This window comes from Sinohyriopsis cumingii, chromosome 1, assembly GCF_028554795.1.
Source record: "Sinohyriopsis cumingii isolate HCF-2022 chromosome 1, ASM2855479v2, whole genome shotgun sequence".
In the NCBI taxonomy this organism is placed as follows: Eukaryota; Metazoa; Mollusca; class Bivalvia; order Unionida; family Unionidae; genus Sinohyriopsis; species Sinohyriopsis cumingii.
The window spans coordinates 165,130,550-165,157,821 of record NC_142961.1 but is presented as its reverse complement, the minus strand read 5'-3'; the positions used below and the strand labels follow the sequence as shown (position 1 = coordinate 165,157,821).

The window sequence follows — 27,272 nt, the reverse complement described above, 5'->3', positions numbered from 1 at the left end:
AAACAACTGTTCCTACCTGTTAGAGGTTCAGCTGATATATCATCTTTCACCATTTGAAGGTGGATTCCATTAACTATCAAGAGAGCTTACCAGTCTCTTACCGAAATGGATGTCCTTTATGAAAATTAAAGCACATTAGGTTCATGCCTTTGGTGCCTCATGCACCTATCTAACTCATTCATCTTTGGAGGATGTGATGAAAGCTGCATTTTAGCAATCTCACACTACTTTCTCCTCCTTTAAGCTTCACTCATTAGCCATCAAAGCGAATGCATCTCCTCACTGGGCCTAATCATTGTTGTTCAAAGGGTAGTCCATGTGGATTCCATCATGCAGTAGTTTCCTGCTCTTTTGTGAGGGTGAGTATTATTTGTGCTTTTTGTTTGTCAGTTTGGAAATCATCAGATCTCCCACCAAACTGACAAATTCAGCTATGCAGTAGCAACAGTTTTGATATTAGAATGTAGTTTTGGGGGGTGTAAAACTAATTTTAATGATGTAAAACTTACCTGTGGAATAGGCTAATTTTAATAATGTAATACTTACCTGTGGAGTAGGCTAATTTTAATGAGGTAATACTTACCTGTGGAATAGGCTAATTGTAATTATATAATACCTGCCTGTGGAATAGGCTAATTTTAATGATGTAATACCTGTGGAATAGGCTCGATGCAGTCATCTGTATGACGAGAGGACAAATGGGTACTTATAATATTCCAGCTGATAAGGTCTTTATAATTTTTTTAAAAGAGTTTGTCTTGTATACAGAAATGTTGACCTTGTAGTTTGAGGATTTTACACATTTCAACCTTTTCTTTTGGGAGGGTGGTGGTGGTATGTTGTGGTCTTAAATTTAATTTCATCTTGTATCTCATAATGTAGATTCACATTTTATCAGACGGATTCACCTTCTTGGTGATCTTGGCAAGGTGTTAGCCTTTACCATTTTTTTTACTACCTGGCTACCTAGCATTTGCTTGACACTATAGCCATAACTGTGCTAATGTGCCATTAAACTCTGTATATATCTGTGTATCTATGTTCATGTAAAGTAAAATATGGTCAAGATCATATGTCTTATGTTTTCTTGTGTACAGTGAAGATAGTGGAGATAGCCAAAAAAGCACAAACTGAAGGTGTACCCACCATCATATTCTGTAACAAGAGTGACACCTGTGTCTGGCTCAGCAACACGCTCAAGGACCTTGATATTGATAATATCTACATCAGTGGTAGAGTCAAGGAGAATGTAAGTTGTAGCTATTTTGTGGGTGATATTCTAAACTTTTGGAGCGTAGAATTTGGACAGCTCAAATTGCTGATGTTTTACATATTGCTTTCAGCAGGATTAACAATTGGACTGAACAGCGCCACACAAGTAGTATCAAATATTCAAGTGATTACTGTTTTCCCTGTTTTTAACTCATTGTGAAAGTGTCATAAGCATTTCATGAGAGGAAATGATACTGTAAGCAGTTGTTGGTAATTTCATTCTCCAATCACTTTAGGAAAATAAACTTGGCTACTTGTCTATATATCATATAGACAATGTGAAGAAACCTTCACCAGTTACCTTCCCTGCCCACTGCTCTCTGTGGCTGCCAATACAACATGTTTTCATGTTTAAGCTTTCACTGCAGTATTATCAACATTATGCCATATTGCCTCATGTTATCCATCAATATTGTCAACATTATGCCACATTGCCTCTTGTTATCAATCAGAAATCTGCAAGTTTTTTCCATCCATGTAGACAGTCAATATAGATTTGATTATTAATGTATTGGCTGCTTGTTATATGCTCATTTTTTTCTCCATTAATTTTACACTGTCTGAATCATGCAGTATTTTTCATACTGCACTGGTTCATACTGTGCAACACACATCTAAAAATAGTTATCATATGTTAGGAACTACTTTTGATTGTTAACAAAGTACACTCATGTAACAGACATCAGGGCTTTTAATTTATTAGATTTGTCTGTGGATGACCTTAAAAAGCTGTTTTGCCCATTTGAAAGTAGCAGTGATGATGAAGTTTACAATGTGAATGAGTTTATTGAGTCATAAAAGAAACCTTCAACCAAGCAAACAATTAAATCTGCAATGTCTGTTACAAACAGTTATTTAGGAGAAATGTTCATAACTATTTTCAGATCAAATGAATCAGACTGACCCATGCTATCCAGGGTCTATAAGAACAGCATAGAAAGGCATATTAAAGTCAAGGCCTGTCCCATCCCGATGAGAGAACCCATTTTACAAGTCAGTCCAAACACTCAGTTTAAAAAATAATGAAATTGACAAGACAGGTTGTGGTAGAAATCTAAGAGCCAGTAAGGTAAAAGACAATGAAGAATCGTTATTTTCTTATTTTTGCTTGCAGAATGGGCTGTCACACCACAGCTGCTTTGCAGTTTTCCCCATTTTACTTTTTTGAGAAAATGTATGGATTTATGGTAGCGATACTGGTCATTTAAATAGCTAGTGTCACTCCAACAAAGAGAATGGATGTAACAGGGTATACAAAAGTTGTCTTTAGCTGGTAATAACAATGGTTATAAGTATACTTATTTTCTGCATCTTGAATTTCCTCAAGATGTACTTCCTTAGTTATTTCAGATAATCAGAATTACATGGGTTCCAAAAATTGATCCATGCCACAAAATTGTACTGTAATTTTGATAACATTTCCAACATTTTTAACTGCACTAAAAAAAATGAATGTGATATTCCTTAGAACAAAGATTTAATCCTGCATCTTTTTGAGAATTTCAATCAAAAGAAATTGTATTTTTCCCCACATTATGATTCTTAACAATTAACAATGTCTGACTCAGGCTTTAATAGATGACATCCTGCACCCACCATTCCTGCTAACAAGCATAGTAAGCCCAATGGCTGACTATAATCTTAATGCCAGTGAGTTCATGGCTCTTGTTTCTAGTAGGGTATTGGTTATTTTAACCTCACTTTGTTTTGGAGGATGCCTGTAGGCAAACAAAAATCTACCAAGAGCCAGTACCCAGAGGATTCCATCATGGCATCTTAAGGCATCATATGCAGTGAACAGGAGCCAGTTTACAGTGCAGCTTCTAATGCCAGGTATGGTAGTGGCTGTCTTTTGTAAAAGCTCAGCTAGGAGAGACATGAGGCTTTTCAAGTAGTCTTTACTAAACTCTTTTTGTTGTTAGGTACTGGTGTAGGAGTTGGGACTGGTGCTGTCCTACCAGTGACTGCAAGTACTGTATTATAGTACTAATAATCTTTCCAGGACTGATATGCTAAGAAATATTGCACTGTTGCCAGAATTGCTATGCTTTCTACAGTGTAACTTTGCTAAGGAATATTGCAGAGTTGCTATGCTTTCTTCAGTGTAACTTTGCTAAGGAATATTGCTTTGTTGGCAGAGTTGCTCTGCAGTTTATATTGATGAGACCTTGAATAAATATCCCAGTTTGTCAGGTATGGAAGGATATTGTTTTTCTGTCAATTCAGCTATATTATATTATCTAGTTCTGGGTGGACTCCACATGATGTACATGTGGCATGTAGGACTGATGTTGACAGCAAGCTGCATATATTTTTGTTCTGACATTGATAGTTTCTAATCAGAAGCCAACAAAATAGAAGCTAGAAAAATATGAAAGTCTTTTAATTTAAATTCTCAAGATGATGTGGGATTAAACATTGTTTTTTAGTGAAGTACAAATTCTTTTCATTTTAGAGTGCAGTAAATTCTCCTTTGGAATGTGATTTTGCTTTCAATTGTTATATGCCTGCATATTACAGTACATTGTGGATGAGTATTTAGAACCTACTTAATTAGCAATTAGCAGAAACAGCCCACAAAGTTCATTTTGAGGAGATCCAAGACGCAGAAAGATTTATCCTCATTATTATTACCAGTTATAGATGACATATTTTTATGCCCTGTCACTTGCATGATCTTTATTGGAGGGACCCCAGCATTAGGTAGGGTTGACACAGTAGTCTTACTTACTGAATGGCTGGTGATTCTGCCCTGGATTTCTGCACTTTGTGCTGCAAATTTCATCAGAGATCTCAGTTGATTAACTCCCATTGGTCTGGAATAATACCTGCAATTTTATTATTTTGTCCAGTAAAATATATTTTTATTTAAATTCTTTTCTAATGTACACTTTACACTTTTAGCTTTTTTTAATAAAATTGTTACAAAGATTGTTAAAAATCTGTTTTTTTAAAATATATTTTGCAACATTTATTGATGCATTTGATTGTGGAAATTGTTTGGTATGTGCAGAGTACACATTTTATTAAAGATTTTCCTATCATTTTTGTCTGCTTTCAAATCTGTTCATTTTCATTAATTTTTTGGATTGTCTGAATAATTGTATGACTTTGTTTTTTCTTTATATATATTTATATTTGAGAAAAGGACCTTAACTGGATCTTTAGAAATATGATTACCATATTTGGGAAGCTTCTGTCAGTTTCTGCATTGGAATTGGGGTCAGATCAAATGGACTGTCATCATCCATCATTTCTGCAAGGTTTTGTTTCAAATACTGCTGGTTAAGGTGAACTGGGTCTCACTCCAGTGCTGTTCCTTTAGAAAAAATGCTAGGTATTGACCTGTTGTCATCCCAACCAGTATCGTCAAATATTTTGCTATCCTTCTCAGCATATTAAAGATATTGGGTACTGGTGGATCTGTGAAAACTGATAAATCTCCAAACTTTAATTGTCTGTTCTCATCTTGGCATCTAAATCCAAACATTTTCCCAAAAAAGTAGAACAGGGAAAATTGCAAATCAGCAGGGCACGTGGGAGCCCATTTCACCAGCGGAAAATAAAGCATCTTCATCATCTTCATTCTGAGTCTCTTGCTTTTCTTCTAAAACCAGCCTTCTTCAGTTGCATTTTTTCAAATTTAGTGCTTCAACTGATTTTTAAAATTGACTGTCTCTTAGAGGGACACAACAGAAACGTTGGGTAAGTTTGGCTTTGGGGTTTGGGGTTAATAACATGAACAACCTTACTTTCCTCATTGTGTGGTGGATAATCACTGTAGAGAAGTCATGCTTTGTCCCTCATAGAGTCAGAATACCCCTTAGCCTTAAGATGCCATTCTATGCTATTTTTGTAGAATCTAATGGCTCATAGTCTGAACCATTTGATTTGTGAAGCGTTATAAACATTTCTGCTAAATACATGTTTAAATGATATGGAATAATATTTTCAAGGCAGTTTGTCTCATGTTTGTTGTCATAAAGCCATTGCTGGACATTTCTGATATGTTCACTTGATTGCTTCATTGAAAGTTTCTTTTGTCACTGAATTCATCCACATTGTCAACTTTAGCATCTCTACTTTTAAATGACTCAATGGTTTGTTTGCATCATCAACAGGCAAAGTCAGTAGATCAGAACTGCTGGCATCAGCATCTGTTGTTTCTCTATGATAGTTTCAAACAGACGATACTATTTTACAAACATGTGTTCTGTAGTATGAAGGTATTAAGTATTTAAGAATACTGCATGATTCTGACAATGTTAACAGAGAAAAAAATGAGCATATAAGAATTTAATATTTTGCATAGTTTGATATTTAATGAAAAAGAATTTCAGTGGATTTCCTGACTGGTTATTTTAAAAAAGGCCATGAAAGTAAGGTATTTTTAAAATAGTTTAAGTCCTTTTATTTTGGTGTATGATTGATGTGAGTAATTTGGATTATAGAGTATACAGCTTGGCCTTACTTTATATGCACACCTATCAAAAGACTGCTAGCTCTGCTTGGTCATTTTCACTTCCTGGGCTTCAAAAGGTAAATTGGAGAAATACAAGCCGATAACAATATTTATAATTTATATATCTTATCACTAGATCATTGCACTTTCAGAAGCTGGTGTGGTCTTATCTGGCAAAATTCACTATTTTAATAACTGCTAAAGTTAGTGTACTTTGGACTGAAGGCTTTTTATTTTATGAGCACATGGGAACAGCTATTTTTGCCAGCTGTTTGCTTTACACAGAGCATAGTTTTCATAATTACCGCATGTAAAAATAATTAGTCACAGTACATGAATGCATCATAGAGGTATGCTGACATTCTCTCCTTTGTGCATTGTTGCCAGTGCAAACTGATTCACCTTTTACAGGTCCCTCTGAGAAGTGCACAATAACTGTAGAGTGGAAATGGAGCCAAATGTTGAGTGGAGTCCTTTAAATGGACCTATCACTAATAGCTCTAGTTTTAAACAAAATTGAATTAAATCTTTATTCAAATTCTTACTCAAATCACCACATATGCTTATACTGTAATACCATTGTAATTTTAACACAGAATGTTAGTCATCAGTATATAGTGACATTTCTAGAGAAACTGGGTAGTACTTAGTTCATCTTATTGTGATATGCTAAGTAATATGCATGTGAAGATGGATTATCCACTTAATTTTTCCTGGTATTAATCATTTCATAATCCTATTTGGCCAAATTGCATGCAATTTTTACATTACATCTTTCAAAACTTGAATACATTTAGGCATAATAGGGAGTCTCCAATAATATTTTCTTATTAAGAAAATACATTAAAAAAGAAATTGATGAATAGCACTAAAATATAAATGTTGCATACCTTCTTCTATCAAATAGAGTTGATTTTCAGTTAACACCTATTCAGAAGAATGTGTAATAATGTTACATAATTTGATTATTACATATTAATTTTCTTGTGTTTCAAATCAGTATTTGCTATTTTATTTTCAAAACCTTAAGCATTCAGCATGTATACACAGAAATTAAGATTACCAAAATATTATCATGTTATTTTCACTAGGATCAGCATGTATACACGGAAATTAAGATTACCAAAATATTATCATGTTATTTTCACTAGGATCGTGTTGGAAGGTTTCAGCATGTATACACAAAAGTTAAGATTACCAAAATATTATCATGTTATTTTCACTAGGATCGTGTTGGAAGGTTTCAGCATGCATACACAGAAGTTAAGATTACCAAAATATTATCATGTTATTTTCACTAGGATCGTGTTGGAAGGTTTCAGCATGCATACACAGAAGTTAAGATTACCAAAATATTATCATGTTATTTTCACTAGGATCGTGTTGGAAGGTTTGCCAGGTTTCAAGAAGGTTACTGTGATTTGCTGGTCTGCACAGATATTGGCTCCCGAGGACTTGATACTGTTAGAGTAAGTTACTATTATAGTTATTGATTTGGTGTTGGTTGTTGTTTCTAGCCTGTGTTAGAAGATAGAGACACATAAGCTTTGATGCCAATGGTATAACACTTAGATGTAAAAATGTGGTGCCGTACACAGGTGGCATATGTTTTTGTACACAATTATATTGAAATTAGTGAAACTATTGGTAACTTTTTTCTGTCAGAATATCTAAAGATTAAATTTTCTTTGATATATTATAATGCCATTTTTGCCCTCCTTGTTACACAAGCCTCCCTTCCAAATTTCTTTGAAGAATTAACTCCTTGCATGTCTATGTGATATTGTAATCTCCCTTTCATTTGATTTAAAATTTTTTTGTTAATCTTACTATATCTGTTATTTTAAAGTGAAGTATGAATTATGGCAGTATTCATTCAGGCAGATATGATCACAACATCAGTCTTTTAAGCAGTCTTCATAGTACAGTAATAACAACCATATGAGGCAGTCATTTTTCAGTAGTAGTAATGTAGGTAGATACAGTGGCAGCTTTTCTTAGTGAGAGGGACATTTAATATTTTATCAGACCTGCATAACCAGGATGTAAGTATCATAGTCTGACAGTAATAGTGATGGCAGTATCAATGGTCTGGCAGTAACAGTCTTGGCAATATCAATGGTCTGACAACAAACAACAGTGATGGTTATATCACTGGTTTGGCAGTAAGATGGCAATATCAGTAGTCTGGCAGTAAGAGTGATGGCAGTATCAATAGTCTGGCAGTAGCAATGATATCAATGGTCTGACAGTAACAGTGGTCTGGCAGTAACAGTTATATCAGTATCAATGGTATGGCAGTAAAAATGGTGGCAGAGACCATGTTATGTATCAATGGTCTGGCAGTGACAGAGATGGCAGAGTCCATTTTATGATTCTGTCTTTCTGTGTTAACATATTTACAAGTCAAATACTTCGTGGCTACATCAGGTGTGGTGCACATTAAAATACCACTTTCAACAAGGCTACATCATCATGTAGTATACAGCAAATATGCTGTGTTCTGCAAGGTACCTGATAGTGTGCTACACAGGTGAGAAAATGTGATCTATCTTGCTACAACACTGTCTGGTGCACAGGTGAGGCACCATGTTCCAGAGGGCTACATCATAGTGTAGACTGGGTGAGTGAATAAAGATTCATTCATTAGCCAATATAAATTTGTTCACTGAAGTAAGGTAGGTAGCAGTTAAATCTATAATATATAAAACAAACATTCAAATACAAGTATAAACAAGAGATAATACAAACTTCACACAATTCATATGTAATGCAAATATCATCTAGAGTTATAAATTATCTACAGTCCCTACCAGAACTAAGACTTCACTGTAATAACTAGCTTATGTTTTGTGTACAAGAAATATTTATATAGTTAATAAACATCACTTGTATTATAGACTTCCTGAAAGCAGCGAACATTAACTCTAAACTCTAACTTTTATGCCATCACCTAGAGCAGTTTTACGTAATATATATACTGTCCCTTTTTTCAACACTATTTCATTTGTCTTCATTAACATACACCATTTACATCTCCCGTTAATCGGGAAGCTTTATTTTTCACTGTTACCATGTTATCGTTTTAATTTCAACTATTTGGTTTTGATATCGCTGGTCGATATGAGACTTTTTATGATTTTTAAAAGATTATACATATAACATTTTGTTTGCCGCTAAATAGCCTAACAGTGCTGGTGTGCCATTAAAATACTATCAGTTCAATCAATCGATCAATCAACCACAAGTATTACTACATAATAAAGAGTTTCACAACTGCTTTCTATGAGGAATTCTGATAGACTGCGCTGAGAGAAAGGTGGATAGGCAAGGTTAGTAACGCATGCTAAACTGCAATACACATGCTATAATGGTGGACACTTTTATTCTTTCATTATCTGTTTTGAGATGTATTCTACTGCACAAAGTAATGCACAGTTTGGCAGGCTGTACACTGTAAGCCTATATAGGCAGGACAATAAAAAGAACAAATATAACATTTATATCCAGTATTATACTGGATACAATAGTTTGGTGCATAGGTAAAACACCAAATTCTACAGTGCTACATGACAATGTGGTGCCCAGGTGAGACCACATTCATTCAGCAGGGGTATATCATGTAGTGCACATTTGATATCCCATGTCTTTTGGGGCATATTATAGTGTTGGGCACAGGTGAGGCACTGTTCCACAGAGCTACATTATAGTGTTTTATACAGGTGAGAAACCATGTTTTGCAGCACTGCATCATATCTTGTTGCAAAGGTGGGATACTGTATTCCACAGGGATACATTATAGTTTAGTACACAGGTGAGACACCATGTTCCATAAGGCTATATTATAGTGTGGTGCACAGGAGAGACTCCATGTTCTGCAGGACGCATGATAGTTTTGTGCACAAATGAGACACCATGAGACAGGACTACATCACAGTGTGGTGTGTAGTGAGACTCCACATTCTGTAGGGCTACTTTATAGCATGGTGCACAGTTGTCACCACATTCAGCAGAGTCCTTATAGAAAAATCATGCATATGATGATCCCATGTGAAAAATGAACTCAGGCATAGTAATATAAGAATATATGTCAATGCATGTATTTCTTAATGACCAAGTGCGAAATTAGCTTCATTATAACAGGTTTCAGGATTTTTTAATGTCAAAGCCATCATCTCTGGGATAAGTGAGACACAACAGATACTCGTCCTATCACTTGACTTGGTACAGTACACTAATCCAATACACTGCTTAATACAAAACTGCATGCTCCTGATGCAAGCTTGATACTGAATTAAACTAAAGCCTAGATTACCTAAAAGTATCACTATAAGAGCCATGCAAGAGAAGGATTGTAAATCTACTATCTTCACTCATAACAATATTTTCATGATTTAGACCAATTTTGATATCACCATTGTGACGGTTACCTTTGAAAAAGGCAAAATCATCTTTGTAACCTGTTCTGAACAGAGGCAAAATAGACAAACATAATCATTAATTGATACAAGCTGCATAATGAGATTCAAATGAACATAGATTTGTTCTCAGGGTGCAAATCTGCATCAGCTTGTTCCAGGGACAAGTAGTAAATTATTTTACAGCACAGCCAATTTTTACCCGGTCACAGTGAGAGCTCAAGTGCTTTTCCTGAGCCATGTATTGGTGTTTTTCCATAATAATCATGACTGTAAAGCTATATTTTATATATAAATCTGACATAATTCGATAAAAATCAGCTGTATCGAATTGCAATATATTCCAGTTGTCTGTAAGATAAAAAATACTATTGGATATCAACCCAGTTGGATGAGGCAGTGAGCAAGGCAATTTTCCAATTGCAACACATGCACTATTAAATGTTCTGTCTTGCCACCAATCAGGACAGACCCCAACAATTGGTCAGTGTTCTCCAAAATGGCCACCATTTTTGTGCCAGAATCCATGGATAACCTTTATACACACGTCATTTTCCAAAATGGACTTATTATTAATTATGCATACAATTTGAATGGATGGCCATTTCAGCATGGATTTTCACTTAAAGACTTTTATGATGTCAGGTTGGTCCTAAATTATAGTGGTACAGATCTGATGTCCTGTATAGACACCTTTGCAATCATGTTGAAAGTCTTGATATTGTTACTCTTCCTGAATGGAAATTAATATCGACATTATGATGTCTAGTGTGTTCCAAATGAAATAATATAGTATACAGCAGATCTGACCTCTAATAAGACCACCATAATGGCCATCTGGAAAATCATTATTGCTACTTCTCCTAGATTGCTGGTCATATCAATGTTCTGCTTTCACCAGATGATTTCTTATTATGTCTAGTTAGGTCTAAATTAAAATGATGTGCATGTTATCCCATATTGCCACCATGGCAGTCTTGAAGGAAAGTCATCAGCATGGGGTTTTCACCGGAAGATTTTCCTTAATATCTAGCTGGTTTTGAATTAAAAGGGTACTGATAATATGTTCCAACCTTGTTATTGCTCTGCAACTTTAAAGACATTTTGACATGGGGTTTTCATCATAAGAGTTCTTAGTGTCTAGTTAGTCCTAAAAAAAGAAAGATGCAAATTGGTCTTCAATATTGCCACAATGGTGGAAGCCCATCTTAAAAAATTATCTATATATATATATATATATATATATATATATATATATATATATATATATATATATATTCTTCTCATAAGGATGGGTATTTCAATATATATATATTATCAGTCAACTGCCATAAACAATTACCCATTCATTGGTATCAGCCTTTTGCAACCAGCCTTCTTGAAACTCTTCATCCAAGAATTTGTACCTAAAATGAACTAAATCAATCAGAAAAGTAAGATCTCATTTGTATTTTTACCACTTAAAGAAGGAATGACAGAATTTCCATTGTGTTGATCTGTAAATGGGTTGTCTGCTGAGCAAATAGCCCAAGACAAATTAATTCCTTATGCATATAAACTCATGATGCTGGGATGTTGCCACTTGCATAACTTCTGAGCACAACTGCTTCCCAACTGACATCACCGAGGCAATGGGATGGAGGTCAGGGATGAAATTGTCTGGCATTTATCTTGGAGACCACTCATACCTAAGGGCTCGGTATGACCTGTTGGGACTTCTATCAGCAACACAACAGGCTACTTTTCCCTGGTCATTCAGCAGCAGCTTTGTGATGATGCAAACTACACTTCTACTGGATTTGTGGAAGTGTAAAAAAATATTTGCAGTGTCCATGCATCAACCATTTTAACCCCAGCACATATCTGACACAATTCAAAGTTGCTCCATGTACATTAGGACACTGGAGTCAGGACCAAAACCAGGGTAAAGGGATATAATGCCCTCTCTATTTTCCTTAAGTATAATGGTTTGCTAATGTATTTGAAGAAGAAAAAAAAACAATTTTGAAGTAAAATATGTTTCTTTGATAACACTGGCACACCATCCAGACCTCTCCCAGCAGTCACATCCTGCAAAAATCATGCACATCTATTTTAGTAATTGATTGATGGAATTAAATGCTAATCCTTCTATCCATGGGAAGCCTACTCTTATGTGACTTCCATCTTCACAAGCAGATGATCGTTCAGCACATCACTTGCTAAAACCCAAATGACCCTGTTGTCATGGAAGTGCTGCATTTGGGTGGTAAGTATTTGTACTCCCTAATGTATGATGATCAGGTGTTACCAGAGAAACATACATCCCCCCAAAACTCAGTCACGTCTTGCAATATGTCCTGAATAAAATGGTACAGATATAACCAGCACTGTTTGCAATATTGTTAACAAGTTTGAAAACTCGACCAACTTGACCTTTGGAGTAAAATCAGAGGTCACTGATGGCACTTTTGTACTCCTTTAAATACTGTGACTTGTACATATACAAATAAATTTTGCCCAAACTTTGTATTTTGTTCTTTTTTAATAAAGAAGTAAATAGTCAACACTCTAACATTGATTTCTAGATCAAAGGTCTTGACTTGGACATTTTATGTGATGGCTTCTGAGCATGATAACACAAATGAGTGTGTATAGATCTTTTCTCAAACCTAATTGTTGATATATCTGAAGAATGCCTTGAATAATGTTATTTCATATCTTTGTGCTGTTTTTTCAAAAATTAATCAAGGATTAAACTTAGCATGTGGGTATATCTTGACAGTATCTGAAAAGATTTTAATGACCAATCAATTACATCTGGCTTAAAATCAAAGGTGGTGACTAAAGATTTTTGTACTGCACTTATCCTATGAACTTATTTTGTTAAACATGATGAAATATTTTTACCAGATTTAGTATGTTAGATTTTCTCAGGAATATCTTAGATTATTTCAAGAATAACTGTGATTATTTTAGATTATTTAAAATATGTATGGAGGGAAGAAAGAGATTTCTTGTTTATTTCCGCAAATTCTTGTCATTCAACAGAGTGACAGTCCCTTTAAGGAATTCTTGTCTACTTATTTTTACTTGTAGTTGAACTTAAATTATCTTTATTTGTTTCTTGGGACCAGCAAGTTGTGAACTGTGACTTTCCTGATTTTTTTCAATAGAGTAACAGTCCCTTTAAGGGATTATTGTCTACTTATTTTTACTTGTAGTTGAACTTAAATTATCAGTATTTGTTTCTTAGGTCCAGCAGGTTGTGAATTATGAGTTTCCTGATTTTGTGTCAGACTACATTCATCGCACTGGGCGTGTTGGACGAATAGGTTCCAAGCACACTGGCAAGGTCATAAGTTTTATCACAAAGAAATGGGAGGTGGAACTACTCTGGCAAATTGAGGTATCTGTTCAGAATTGAATCATTACAGTCACTCCTGTCTTGAAGGTCATCGCTATTATGTAGACACCTGCCTGTAACAGACAATTTAGCCCCTTTAATCACATTTAGAAATAAATTCTACTAAGCAGTCACCAGTCTTTAAAACAATTCATTTACCAGAGGTAGCTGTTTAAGACCGGTTTGACTGAACTTGTTAATCTTGTGTGTTATGTATATTTAATTTGCATTGTTTGTTAGTTTTTTTTATTATTTAATTTTATGCTGTTAATATTGTAACATTGTATGTTGAACTTAATCTTGTCCAAAACTAAGTTCGTTTCTACCTGACCTGAATCGTTGAATCTGGTTTTGTAAACAACATGTTTATCTCAGAGTCTTGAACTTTGAAATTTCTCCGTGAATTGCCAGGTCTACCTGTTGTTTGCTACATTTTATCTTATAATTTTATAAATAGACTTCTAATTATAAAATAGATTTTATTTTGTAAATATTAGGAGCCTCCAAGATGATTATTTTCCATTAGGTAATGTTTTTTTTATAGAAAATGCTAATTGTGACCTGAGGTCAAGTAGGAGACTATACGATCTTGTTTTTCTAGAAATTATTTGTGTGCTAGAAGATGTTGAGGCAGAATCAGTTCTATTATTGTTGTGTACAGTAGCTTATTTGGGCCGGAATTTTATTTATAATGATCTTAATATTTAACCCACATTCAGAGAAAAATATTAACTATGTATTATTTGTAAAATGGGGCAATGGCAGATGCTTTATCTGCTCGGGAAATGGATGCACCCGCCCATCCATGAGTCTCCTGCTGCCTTGCAGGTCGGCTTTGGTTAGCCACAGGCTAAGGGAGTAAACCCTATAAGAAAATCCGGAGTGGAGACCCTAAGGCAGCTGGATGATATACTACATCCCCTTCTGGCAACTCCTTGGTCTGGAGAGGGATGGGCTCCGCCAGACAACTTTTGCCCAAGACACACTGATAATGCTGGACAAATCTGAACTTACCATACCGGATCGGTTGTTGCCCGGGTCAACAAGGACCTCGCCTGCCGTTGTCCACTGGGACGATGGTGACAAGTGTGCTACTGGTACTTTGCATAAAGTCTGAGCAAGAGACAGCATCGCCATCGCCACCTGGAACATTAGAACTCTGGCGCAAATTGGAAGACTTCAAGAGTTGACACATGAGGTGGAACACTACATATGGCACATTCTGGGACTCTGTGAAGTTAGATGGAAAGCCCTAGGAGAACACCAAACTGAAGATGGGCATATATTCTACTATAGTAGAGAGTTTGATAAGTCCATAAATGGAGTTGGCTTCCTTGTAAGCAAAGCCATCAAGGGATCTGTGCTTGAATGCTGCCCCATATCTAGCAGAATCATTTCCATTTGTCTGAAATCATCTCCCTTTAACATCACAATTATCCAAGTCTATGCTCCAACTACCGATCATGATGACGAAGAAATAGAGGAGTTTTACAACAAACTCTAGGGTATTCTAAACAAGGTCAGTAAAAAAAGACATCCTCATCATCCAAGGAGACTGGAATGCAAGAGTTGGCAAAGATGCTCTAAAAGACTGGGAAGAATATTGTGGACCTTCTTGCAATGAGCTTACCAATGAAAGAGGGAGATGGCTGCTGGAGTTCGCAAGCAACAATAACTTGTTACTAGCCAACACCCTGCGACAACATAAAGCTTCACGATGCTAGACATGGCATGCACCAAATGGAACGCATCACAACCAACTACATACTGGTTCAAAACCGTTACTGATCTGGCATCAATAGAGCAAAAACAAGGATGTTCCCAGGTGCTGATGTTGTGAGTGATCACGACCTTGTGATTATGAACTTCTGAGTGAGGCTGAGGAAAATTAACAAGCCAAAGAAAATCAGGGTCAAATTCAACCTTGAAGAACTGAAGGACCCTAATATCTGCAAGTCATTCCAAGCCACAATTGGGGGCAAATTCGCTCCCCTCCTTGTGATGGATGGTGATGTTAAAGTGATGACACTTTCTACATAGTCATGACAGCAGCTGCCAAGGACATCATTGGCCTCCTTTGCCCAAAGAAAAAAACCTGGGTTACAGAATAGATTCTGAAGTTGTGTGATGCCTAAAGAGACCTCAAAAACCCCCGACACACAACAAGGGCATTGGAGTACCGAGAAATAAACAAGAACATCAGGAAAAAACTTGAAGAAAGCAAAAGCAGATTGGAATGGACAAAAGTGCACAGAAGTAGAGAGCAGTCTGATAAAGAATAACAGCAAAAAGGCATTCCAAATTGTGAAAGACCTCACCAAACAGAAACAACCAAGAGTCAGTACCATTCAAGACGAAAATGGAAAATGCCTCACAGAAGCGAGTGACATTGCAAAGAACTCTACAATATCAGTCCACAGGAGACCCAGAGGTGCTTGAAGTTCCAAACTCCTCAAATGATGATGATTTCCCCATTCGCAAAGAAGAGTTGGAGTCAGCAATAAGAGCACAGAAGAATGGGAAGGCAGCTGGAGTGGGCAACATCCCAGCTGAACTTATCAAGAATGGGGGGGGGATCAGTGAAAAAGCTACTAACAAAAATCTGCAACAAGATCTGGTAGACAGGTGAATGGCCAACACAATGGACCCAGTCACTGATTATAACACTCCCCAAAAAAGGCAATCTCCAGCTGTGCCAAAATTACAGAACTATTAGTTTGATCAGCCATGCTAGTAAGGTAATGCTGAAGATCATCTTGAACAGACTGAAACCACAAGCAGAAGAAATAATCGCTGAAGAACAGGCCGGGTTCCAGAGTGGAAGAAGCACAACAGAACAAATATTCAATCTCAGGGTTCTGTGTGAAAAGTACTCGCAACACCAAGACATTTATCATGTGTTCATAGATTTCAAAAAGGCCTTTGACAGAGTGTGGCATGAGGCATTGTGGGCCACAATGAATAAGTACATCATGGGTCAAAAGTTGACCAATACCATCAAGCAGCTCTACGCCAAGGCTACCAGTGCAGTAATTGCCCAAGGTTATGTAGGGGACTGGTTCCAGACAACAGTCAGAGTGCATCAAGGCTGTCTTCTGTCACCCACGCTTTTCAACATCTACTTAGAGCGCATCATGAGCGAAGCCCTGGAAAACCACTGTGGGACAGTCAGCATTGGAGGACGTAACATCACCAACCTCCACTTTGCAGACAACATTGATGGGCTGGCAGGCAGTGAAGACGAGCTTGCCACCTTAGTAAAGAACCTGGATGAAACATCTTCCAGATTTGACATGGAGATAAGCACTGAGAAGACAAAGCTGATGACAAATAGTGGCAAACAAATCTCAGCCAAGATTAAAGTCAGAGGACGTGAACTGGAAACAGTGAGCCAGTTCAAATATCTTTGTTCCATAATCACCGAAGAGGGATCAAGAGCAGAAATTTTGTCAAGAGCAGCACAAACAATGGCAGCTATGTCAAAGCAAAGACCCATCTGGAGAGACAAGAATATCTGTCTGAAAACTAAAATCAGACTATTGCGAGCACTAGTCATCTCAATCTTTTTGTACTCATGTGAGGCCTGGACCTTGACAGCAGAATTACAACGAAGAATCCAGGCACTTGAAATGAGATGCTACAGAACCATCCTTGGCATCTCTTACATGGACCACATCAGAAATGAAGAAGTGCATAACACCATCAGGTGCAACGTAGGCCAATATGAGGACCTCCTCACCACCGTCAAAAAGAGAAAGCTGAAATGGTATGGCCATGTCACTAGAGCCAACAGTCTATTCTCAACAGTCCTGCAGGGCAGCGTCCAGGGTGGCAGAAGGAGAGGTAGACAGAGAAAAAAGTGGATGACAACATCACAGAATGGACCAGGAAAAGTTTTGCAGAGACACAGGCATTGGCACATAATCAAGTGGAGGGAACTGGTCAGATGTTCAGCAGCACAGCGCCTCAACGACCTCACCTGGTCAAGAGACTGATGATGATGATGATTTGTAAAAATAAAAATAAAAAGTTACTGGTCAGGTATACAGTGAACTTGATACTGGACCAGCCCAAGTCCAAAATACAATTATACATAAAATATAATCTTGGAGAAAGAAATTAACAAATACAGTTAAATGTACATAGCAGTTTGCTTTATTGGTCTGCATGGTTCTTGTTTGTTACTACATCAATTTTTGTAGCAAAAATGTTTCTGCCAAATGTAAGCTTTGTAACTCATAGATAGTTAGTGACACCTTCCGTCAACAACCACATCATATATTCATCCAGTATTTAATTTTTTCAACCGTTGCTTTCTTAACAGTCTAAATTAGGTGACTGGTAAAGATAAGGCTAAACGTTAATTACAATCAAAATTTAAGTCACCTCTTTGTATGGTTTCTCTAATTTAAGTGAGAAGTTCATGTGCATTGAAATAATTATGCAGCTGTTCTGCAGTAACTTGATCTAGTATAATGGATCATGTAACTTTACTAGTACGGTTAAGTTAGGTGGGGTAACTGCTTAATATTTTACTTCTCAGTTACATACAAACTTGTCTGAACAGTCACTTTTTCATAGTGATCACTTGTTTTAAAAGGCCATTCTGATTTCCCCTAGCTCATTTCCTACATACCAGTCAGTCACATATATAATGGTCACCTGATTTCTATGCTCAATGGTCAGGTGTTTCCTAACCAAATGATGGTTTCTAATGAGTGGTGACTAGAATGTATCAGCAGTAAATTGTTCAGTCTATTCAAACTAACAGCAGTTGCTTAGATAAAGGCATAATGTGTGAATTGATGTGGAAACATTTCTTTTGCTCATAGTCGATGCATTCCATTCACACTGTTAATGTTATCAAAAGATGTAAATATGTTAAATTTGTAAGAAGGATGGTTTTCCTCACTAGGGAAGAGGGCAGAAGCAATTAATTTGCTTGATGGTAGGAAAAGTAATTGTGTTTTCACATTAAAAATGGGAGTTGCCTTTAGTGCCATTGTCTGTGAATTAAAGCCATCTCTGATGATAAAAGTCCATCTTAGTGGAGATAAATGTTGCATCCCATTTCATTATGGTAGCAGTCATTAAATATTTAAAATCTTGTAAGGTGATGTTTTGATTTTTGTCTTACAGTAGCCATATTTAGCATATATTTATCACAGGCTTCTAACCCAAGTCAACTGTCTTTTTCTCTCAACAAGCTAAGCAACTGGTTAATCCAGATATCTTTTTAAGTGTGAACAGCTGTTTCTAAACCTAATTATACAAGTTTGCAGGACAAAAAGTTATATGTGAGCTGTTTTTAGTAGTGAAACTAGTGCTTCTTTATGGTGCATGTAACAGCACTCAATCATTTTTTTAAAAGTCAGTGATAATTTAATTTATAGGATGGATTAAATTGAGCAGAATACAGTGATCTTGTGTGAAACAAAAGCTTGGAAGAGAATAATATATACAATATTTTACCATTTTGCTCAGTAGTGCACAAGACTAAAACTATTGATTAATAATAATAATAATGGTATCTGGTGCATGATATGTTTTCAAAAACCAAGTTTGAAAGATGAATTTGCATACAGAGATCACCAGTGTTCAAAGGTTTGCTTGGCCTTTTCCCATGAGTGGCTGCTAATGACAGTTTGTATTCTTTATTTGTTAACAGTTCGCATTATTTAACTGGAATGCTATATGCAGTCATCTGAATAGACTGAACATTGGATTTAGTCATGAAAGAATAATAGGTAAAATGAAAAAGAATTCATTTACATTTATTATTTACAGATCTATTATGTTGACAATTTATTATTCATTTTACTTTAATCATTTATTTACAGACTGCAGCCAGGAAGATGTCAGCACTACACAATGTTAATGCTAACATCAAAAGAAAGCTCAATGCCATTATCATGAAAAAGTCTGAGACGCAAGCTTGAAGTTACCAAATTCCATTAAGTGAAAATGTGACAAAAAGAGAGCATTTCCTGCGGTGAAAAATTTGGACAAAAAGTATCATAAAATGAAGAGAAAATTAGGTTTGTGATGACACACTGACATGCAGGTTATGGAGAAGTTTACAAGAAAGAGAAAGAATCAGTGTAAAGAAACAACCTTATATAAAAAGCATAGATAGCATGGTAGTAGCATCAATGCATGACACTTCTATAACTTGAGGTTTATTGCAGGTAGGTCTTAAAGGTAGATGGTTTCTATCCAGTTTTCTCCACCCTGAAGCTACACTTTGGACATCAGTAGTATGTTGTATATGTTATGAGATCTTGTACGATTAATTGTTGTGTAAGGGGAGACTGTTCTATTAATTTCTTTTGAAAATGATTTATGAAGTGAGAAGGACACTTGTGTTTTTGCTCAATTTCTAATTTACAATATTTCACTCTTTTGAAACATGAAATATTTTAAGTTAAACCTATAAATTCAATAAATACAAAAAAACTAGGAGGATTCTGTTTTTTAAAGCAAAAACATGTCTCCATCTCTCCACTATGTCCATCACTTAAAATGGAGTACTAGCCTATGACCTTGGAAACGAGGTCAGAGACACTAAAATCATGTAAAATTATGGAATCCATTCAGTGTTAAACATCCAGTTGGGCTCTACAGAACAGATTTGAATGATGAATCTAACATCTGTGACTGAGGTACTGTAATCATGTATTGTCTATCCAAATAATTGGAATAAAATTTCTGTTTTAAAATAACAGTTGTATATCTAATTTCCCATTATATCCAAACATTCAGCAGTCATATCGACATTTTAAAATACAGTATAAACCCGTTTTAAACTGCTCATAATAAACTGCATTTCTGTCATGCCTGCAAAGCATGAGTATAACTTCTGATGGCATCGTTTTTCATATTTAGTTCAGTTTATATGATACTTATTTATGCACAGGTATGAAACTTATAACAAAATTAGGTCACATTGTTCAACTTTTGACACTCCATTGATTATGTTTATTTTTTGCATTTAGCTCAGTTTCTCTGCCACCAATGTAAGTATGGTTTTGAAACTTGATGGGTATATTCAAACTACACCAGTAATGCAGACAAGAAATTTGGCAGAATTATAATCTGTTATATAATGTGATATTATTAAAGACCCCCACCTGTCTGTAGAACACAATTGTTGAGGTAAGAAGTGGTTTTGAAGAACCTTTTGTGTACTTTTAAGCAATTTCAAGTTGTAATTAATGGTGTCTAATATTATGTTTGTGTCAATAAAGGTACCAAAGTATGTTGCATGTTTCCTAGTAGCAGACATTTTGCAGCCTAGTCAAATGACCTTGTTGAGCTGCTAACCTTGTGATTTCTCAAAATTTGAGTTAAATATGTAATAAATAAATAGTCACAAACATTTTGTCATCTTTATTTTTCCCATCTGACATTAACATTCCAAAATTGTAATTCTTCAGATTAAAATAATGATCAAAAACTTGTGTGGTAACTTCTCTACTAAGAAAAGAAAAGATATTTATAATATTCCAAGTAAAATATGTTCATATACTTTTGCTACCAATTGTTGCTACTTAAACTTGATAAGCTAGGTACACTGAAAGGAACAATGTACAATATTTCAGAATGTGAATCAGATATGGCACATACTCAGAACTATCTGTAGGCCTTAAACACTGCTTGCCCTTAACCCTCAGTCTAAAGAAATGGAGGATTCCCTTAGGAAAATAAGGGAGGGGGTAGAAAAGAGTGAATTAGTCAGTGGCATTAAGCAGTAATCAGATCAATCAAATGTTGTTTTAGTAAACTTTAAAAAAAAAATTATTAAAAAAATTCATTATTTTTCTTGCCAACATAGGTTGTTATGGGGTTTTTAACGCCATTTTTCAGCACACGATAGGTTATACATGGCGGCCAGTATTAATGGTGGAGGAAGAACCCGGGAAAATCCTGGAAAGAACCACCGACCCACGAGAAGCTACCGGCAAGCTTTCTCACATACCCACACTGGCTGAATCCGAGACTCGAATCGGCGCAGACAGAGGTGAGATGGCAGTGATCCGTAATGGAGAGCGCTTTAGACCACTCGGCCACTCAAGGCCCCCTTGCCAACATAGGCTTTTCGTTTATAACCACTTGTAGGGAAATGTTCAAATATATTTATTGCCAGTCCACAGGTTTCATGGTGTGAGAAAATTGAGTCTTAGACTTGTTATTCAGGGTTCACAGAATGCAGTCTTAGGAAACTGAGGCTCCACGACTAGTTTTTGTGAATCAACATGTTGCAGTCTGAGAAAATTGGAGGTTGAGGACTAGTTGTAGGGAAACAAAAGGATATACAGAGAAAAGTGTGGGTCTAAGACTAGTTATTGAGAATTCACAGGATGCAGAGTCTGAAAAAGATGGGTTTTAATGCAGGAAGCTCTTGCAGAGAGTTAGGAACTAGTTAGTAATTAAGGATGAGTAGATAAATTTTCATATTAATTTCTGAGTAAAACTGTCACAGTTCAACATACTATGTAACTTTGAATTTAGGGGAGAAAAAAAATGAATGCAGTAGGCAATATGTCATCTTAGGACGAACCTGTTTCCAAAATAAATATTCCTGAATGAATGAAGTGAACATTGTCAGTTAATAAACAAATGGTGGAGGAGAATCGTGACATAAAGTACCTGTATATGCCCTTAATTTTTCCAACAACCTGCAAAATATTTTGTCACTACTATTCATTAAAATTATTGAAATTATCAAAATGTAAGCCAGTTTTTCTTTTAGACTCCATAATTTCCGCCACAAATATGATCATAATTGAAGCCCATAGTAGAAAATGGAAGACTGCAAGTCCAGATGTTATGAAGACAGTCATGTAGGTCATTTGGACTATCTGTCTCTGCACCACAAGACCATGAATAAAGCTGATAGTCCCAAGAACCAGATTAATCCCTGCAAGACCAAAGGCAGCTGAAATTGGGAGAAAAATGAGTTAATGGTTAAGAAATGAAATAGTGTTGGAACAAAATTAAAATTTTCATGCATAGCCTAAAATGGAATATATAATGTAATTGCTTTAAATTATGTGTGATAGAATACATAACAAGCAATCTTTCAGCCAATATGATTGCCACAGTGGCTATCTGATAATTGCTCAAAAACATTAAAGATAGTTTCAACATTCTGCAGTTAATGAGAAGAAATAGTCTTGAATTCCTGTTCTCACAGTAAATTGTCATATTCACTTGTACAGTCCATATGTATGAACACATGCATTTGTATGTATGCATATTTGTAATGACCTTGAGCTCCTACACTGTTCAGGCTAGAAAACTAACTTGTGTCAAAAACAATACAGTGAAACCCTAATATAACATGATGGTCAGGATCCACATTGTAAGGTCTTGTGCAATATCCAGATAAGTCGGTTAACGTTAGAAAATACTGCATGCAAAAATCCATTTCGCAATACATAACAAAGGGGGTATGTATGTACAAAAACAGGAGGTTTTAGTGATGCACTGATGCATTGGTACATATACATGCATAAGTGGCAACTAATGTAAATAGCGTAATCACCTACTAATCAAATTATATCCATAATGTAATTCTATTAAAATCTGAATGATTTGAAGTGATGTCAAGAGGGTGAGGGTAAATGTATATGCAATAACCAAATCTGCTCCTGGAAATTCAGGTCATAATTTATTCAAAAATGACATTATCTGGTGCAAAGGTAAACATGACATTTGACTGAGCAGGTAATGATGGTGGTTTATTGATTTCCCTTTTCAAACAAAGGTAAATTATTTGACTTGTGAACTTGAATGAGTAACTTATCTATACATGTTTAGTGCTTGGTTGTGTATGCCAGATGATTTGCTGTTGTTTACTATGGATTAAGTGAGGACTGTATAAAGAATGCCATGAAGACAAACAAAGAAGACAAAGACCTAGTAACTTATTGTTCATGGTTCAGTCAAAATTACATTCACCATTATCAGCTTTTTGAAGAGTTAATATCTTTTAAAAATAACCAAGATGAAAAGATATGGTTTTTTTCTTCTCCAAAAACAAAGCAAGTCCTACTAAACTATTAAATCAAATTCTTTGTTTTGGCACAAAAGCTTTGGTGAAATTATTGTAAAATTTTGGAAGCCATGCCACAACCATGATATATCCAAATTCAGTTACATTTTGACAGTTCACTGTTCTGAAGGTTCATTAGTACAAAAAATGTGTTACAACTTAGATCTTAAAATACACAACAGAAAAAAGTGAAACCAACAATATAAGTAAAGTTCAACAAACAATTTATTTCCCAATAATACAAAAGTGAAAATTCACAAGATGTAGTTTTGTGAATTAAATCCCAAAAATTCCTGAATGTCCTATCACAACTCCAAGTATAGAATGTTCCAAATGAATTCCAAGTGTCTCAGTGTACCACAATGAGGTAATGCGAAATATCTTTGAATGAGTTCTCAATAATTCTAAAAGAATGAGCTAATCCAGTCAGTGAGCACTAAGTAATTCCAGTGCATAATTTAAATAAATTTTCTATAATTATATCTGACCAAAACCACAAGCTCTGCTCATAGATTACCAAAGAATGATATGAAACAGGAAATAATAATTGCTTACTAAACCTTTATATATATATATATATATATATATATATATATATATATATATATATATATATATATATATATATATATATATATATCTATCTATCTATCTATCTATCTATCTATCTATCTATCTATCTATGTATGTATGTATATACACACACACACACAAATACCAAATTGTCCACTGACATATTAGATTGTTCTGGAAATTCAAAATTTCCTATGGAAAATTCCACTAACTACTGAACTCATAATCTTTTTTACTACTTAAAACCATGACAAAAGACAGGCAATAACTTCATTCACTATCCTCAGTAATGATCATGGAAAAAGTTGGGTAACCAAAACATGTACTTTCAATCATGGCCAAAAATGAAATGTACAATATAAATTAAATATGCATAACAAAAGGTTGTTTTAAAGGTTCATTGATTCCATAAGTCATCAGTCCAAAAGGGAGGTTCAATGGCTCAAAGGTCTGAAGGTGTGTTAAGCTGAAAGTTTATTGGTTTAGTTGTCCAAAAAGAAGGGTTCAATGTTCTGAAGATTCACTGGTCCAAAAGAAGGGTTCAGAGTTTTTACAAGTAATGTAATCCGAAGGTTTGTTGGCCTGAATGAGGGGTTCAGTAATGTGAGGTTCAGTGGTGTGAGGGTGCATTAGTCATAACTAATAAAAATGCATTTTAAATATTGAATAGTCCAACAAATAAACACTCAGACTTGTGAACACTTTTTTCAAATATTTTTGGACTAATGAATCACTTGTCAAAAACCTGAGCACTAACAAACCTTCAAACATGTGAACCTTTTCTTTTGAAGTCATGAACGATCAACTCTGGGCTAATGGCCTCTATATTCTTTGAACTTGTGAACCTTTGGAACTTTGAGCAAACATGATCAGAAAAAGAGCCTTGAACAAAAATAGTTTGGACTTGTGTACCTTTGAGCAAATGAACCATCAGAACATTGATCAATTACCTCCAAATTCATGCAATAATGAAGAATGTCATAACAGGTTTTCCCTGTACAATGGGTATAGTTTTTATCAACGCTTCTGGAATTTTTGATATCATGCCATGGACAGGGCTATAGGAGAAGGAACCCAATAAGGCCATATCTTCAAAACTGTAAAGGTCACCATCTTAAAACCACACCAAGTGGAGTGGTTCCACACTGTAAGGCCTCTAAGTATATAGCTGTCCCATTTAAATTAATTATCAATTAGGATTATTCTTTGTTACATAATTTTTACACTTTTTCCATTATTGGCTTGTGAGAACCAAGTTTAATGAGATTTCACATCATGAAATGTGTGTGTGTGTGTAATTTGATTTTTAACCTAGCTTTAACAATTTTTCAGTCATATCACATTATGTCTGCGGTGTGGCAGTTTATAGTGATGTCTAGTGCTGGGGCATCATGCCACCAACCCAGTCACATTATCCTGACACTAGGCCAACCAGTCCTAACACTAACCTCTTAATGCTGATTGCCAAGCAAGGCAGCTGTTAGTACCATTTTTATAAGTCTTTGGTATGACTCTGCCAGGGTTCAAACCCATGACCTCCTGCATCCGAGATGGATGCTGTAACCACGAGGCCACCGGAGCAGTCCATCATGAAATGCTTGATTTGTGAATTTTAATGTGCTACCAAGGCTCAGCCTTGTTGGAACATCCCTCAGGACTAGGCTCCATCTGGGAAGCACTGTATATATTACATGTAGTTAAATCCTTACAGGTCAGTTAATAAAGCATTTCTAAAAAACATAATCATATAGGTTTTTTTATAATATAGGAATTTAATTTTGTACATTACCCTCGTCAATTAGTTACAGTTTTTTGTTTTAAACATTTGTGATCATTTTGTTTGCTGTAATTAAGTGACAAAATACCCCACTCACAAGCCACTGACATTATAGGTGAAACCAGCAATACTTCAGCTAATACAGCGTACCTCCTGCAGACTAGTCCCACAAGTGATATTAACATCACCTTAAACTGGAGGAAGTAATCTTCCTTGCTTATGTCAAAACATGTCTCCCCAAGTAGAATTAGTATGCTGGTGTTGATTAGCATTAATACTCCATGAAAGTGACCAGTCATGGGGGATGGAAGTTATGAAGTATATCAAAGCCCAAAAGTGTAAGAAGGGAGATTAACACTATGCACACTGTGTACAACCAATGAATGATCAAAATGCATACACCATGAGGATGTATACTGTACCATTATGCATCAGTTGCAGCCAGCCAGGACTGGATCCATACTCCAGTTCAGCTCTGATATTATATATCATTTCTCTCTCTAGTGATTAGAGCATCCACCTGGGTGGGACATAATGCTTCAGGTCTGTGGCATGATGCCCCAGTGCTCGACATCACTATAAACTCTCACGCTGCAGACGTCATAGCCATATGACTGAATAACTGTTAAAGCTACATTAAAAATCCAAAACACATAAACTGTCAGGCAAGAACACATATTACAAATCAGACTCGAGTTCCAGCATGTAATGGATGAGCAGTAATCTCTGGAACTTGTGTTTGAGGCGGAGCAAAGAAGTTGACATTTGTGATAATCTCCAGTTCCACACCTTTTGGTTTTCAAAAAGTGATATCGCTTCACATTAATAAAACTATTTGAGACACCATGAAGTAAATATCCTAGTGAAACAAACATTTCTGGATACTATCAACTGTGGACCTGGTACATGGCTTGATTCTGTGAATTGTGTTGATGCTACATTTTACCAACATGATGTTGCTTATCCCTTTACCTCATAGAGCATAGCTACCAAGTACAGCATGCTATAAATAAAACACCTGTTACCTATTTGACTTCATACGCATAGGCCTGCCTGTTAACTGTTAAGCGATGTAGTGTATGTTACGTTTAACAGCAATTTTAACCATTTTACATTTTTGGTAAACATCTATAGTGTGGAAAAATTTAAGAGTAAAGTCCGATTGTTATTGCTGTGTAATTATTTTTCATGGAGGAAGTTTGTATGTGCTTTAAAATCTTGAGAGAACTCATTCACTGTCAAGTCAGTGAGACCGCGTGACCAACTGTAGCTGCCATTTCTCATACTTGAAATTTACAAGTTTTGTGTCTGCTTCAACATCACTAACT

At 35.7% G+C, this 27,272-nt stretch overlaps 2 protein-coding genes across 4 annotated transcripts in view; one reads left to right on the top strand and one right to left on the bottom strand.

The window, feature by feature from the left end:
• Positions 1–20,915, top strand: part of LOC149808310 (putative ATP-dependent RNA helicase DDX28) — a 77,306-nt gene extending 56,391 nt beyond the window's left edge. The window contains exons 12-15 of the mRNA XM_089975853.1: positions 1,098–1,249; positions 7,111–7,203; positions 13,388–13,540; positions 19,378–20,915. Of these exons, the coding sequence (XP_089831979.1) occupies positions 1,098–1,249; positions 7,111–7,203; positions 13,388–13,540; positions 19,378–19,476 (497 nt within the window). The 3' untranslated portion in view covers positions 19,477–20,915. The remainder of the gene's footprint in view (positions 1–1,097; positions 1,250–7,110; positions 7,204–13,387; positions 13,541–19,377) is intronic.
• Positions 20,912–27,272, bottom strand: part of LOC149808309 (uncharacterized) — a 26,553-nt gene continuing 20,192 nt past the window's right edge. For all 3 annotated transcript variants that reach the window (XR_016424545.1, XM_089975854.1, XM_089975855.1), the window contains one exon: positions 20,912–22,475. Coding sequence is in view for 2 of the 3 variants with exons in the window: in XM_089975854.1 (XP_089831980.1) it covers positions 22,237–22,475 (239 nt within the window). In the remaining variant the exon portion in view is untranslated. The remainder of the gene's footprint in view (positions 22,476–27,272) is intronic.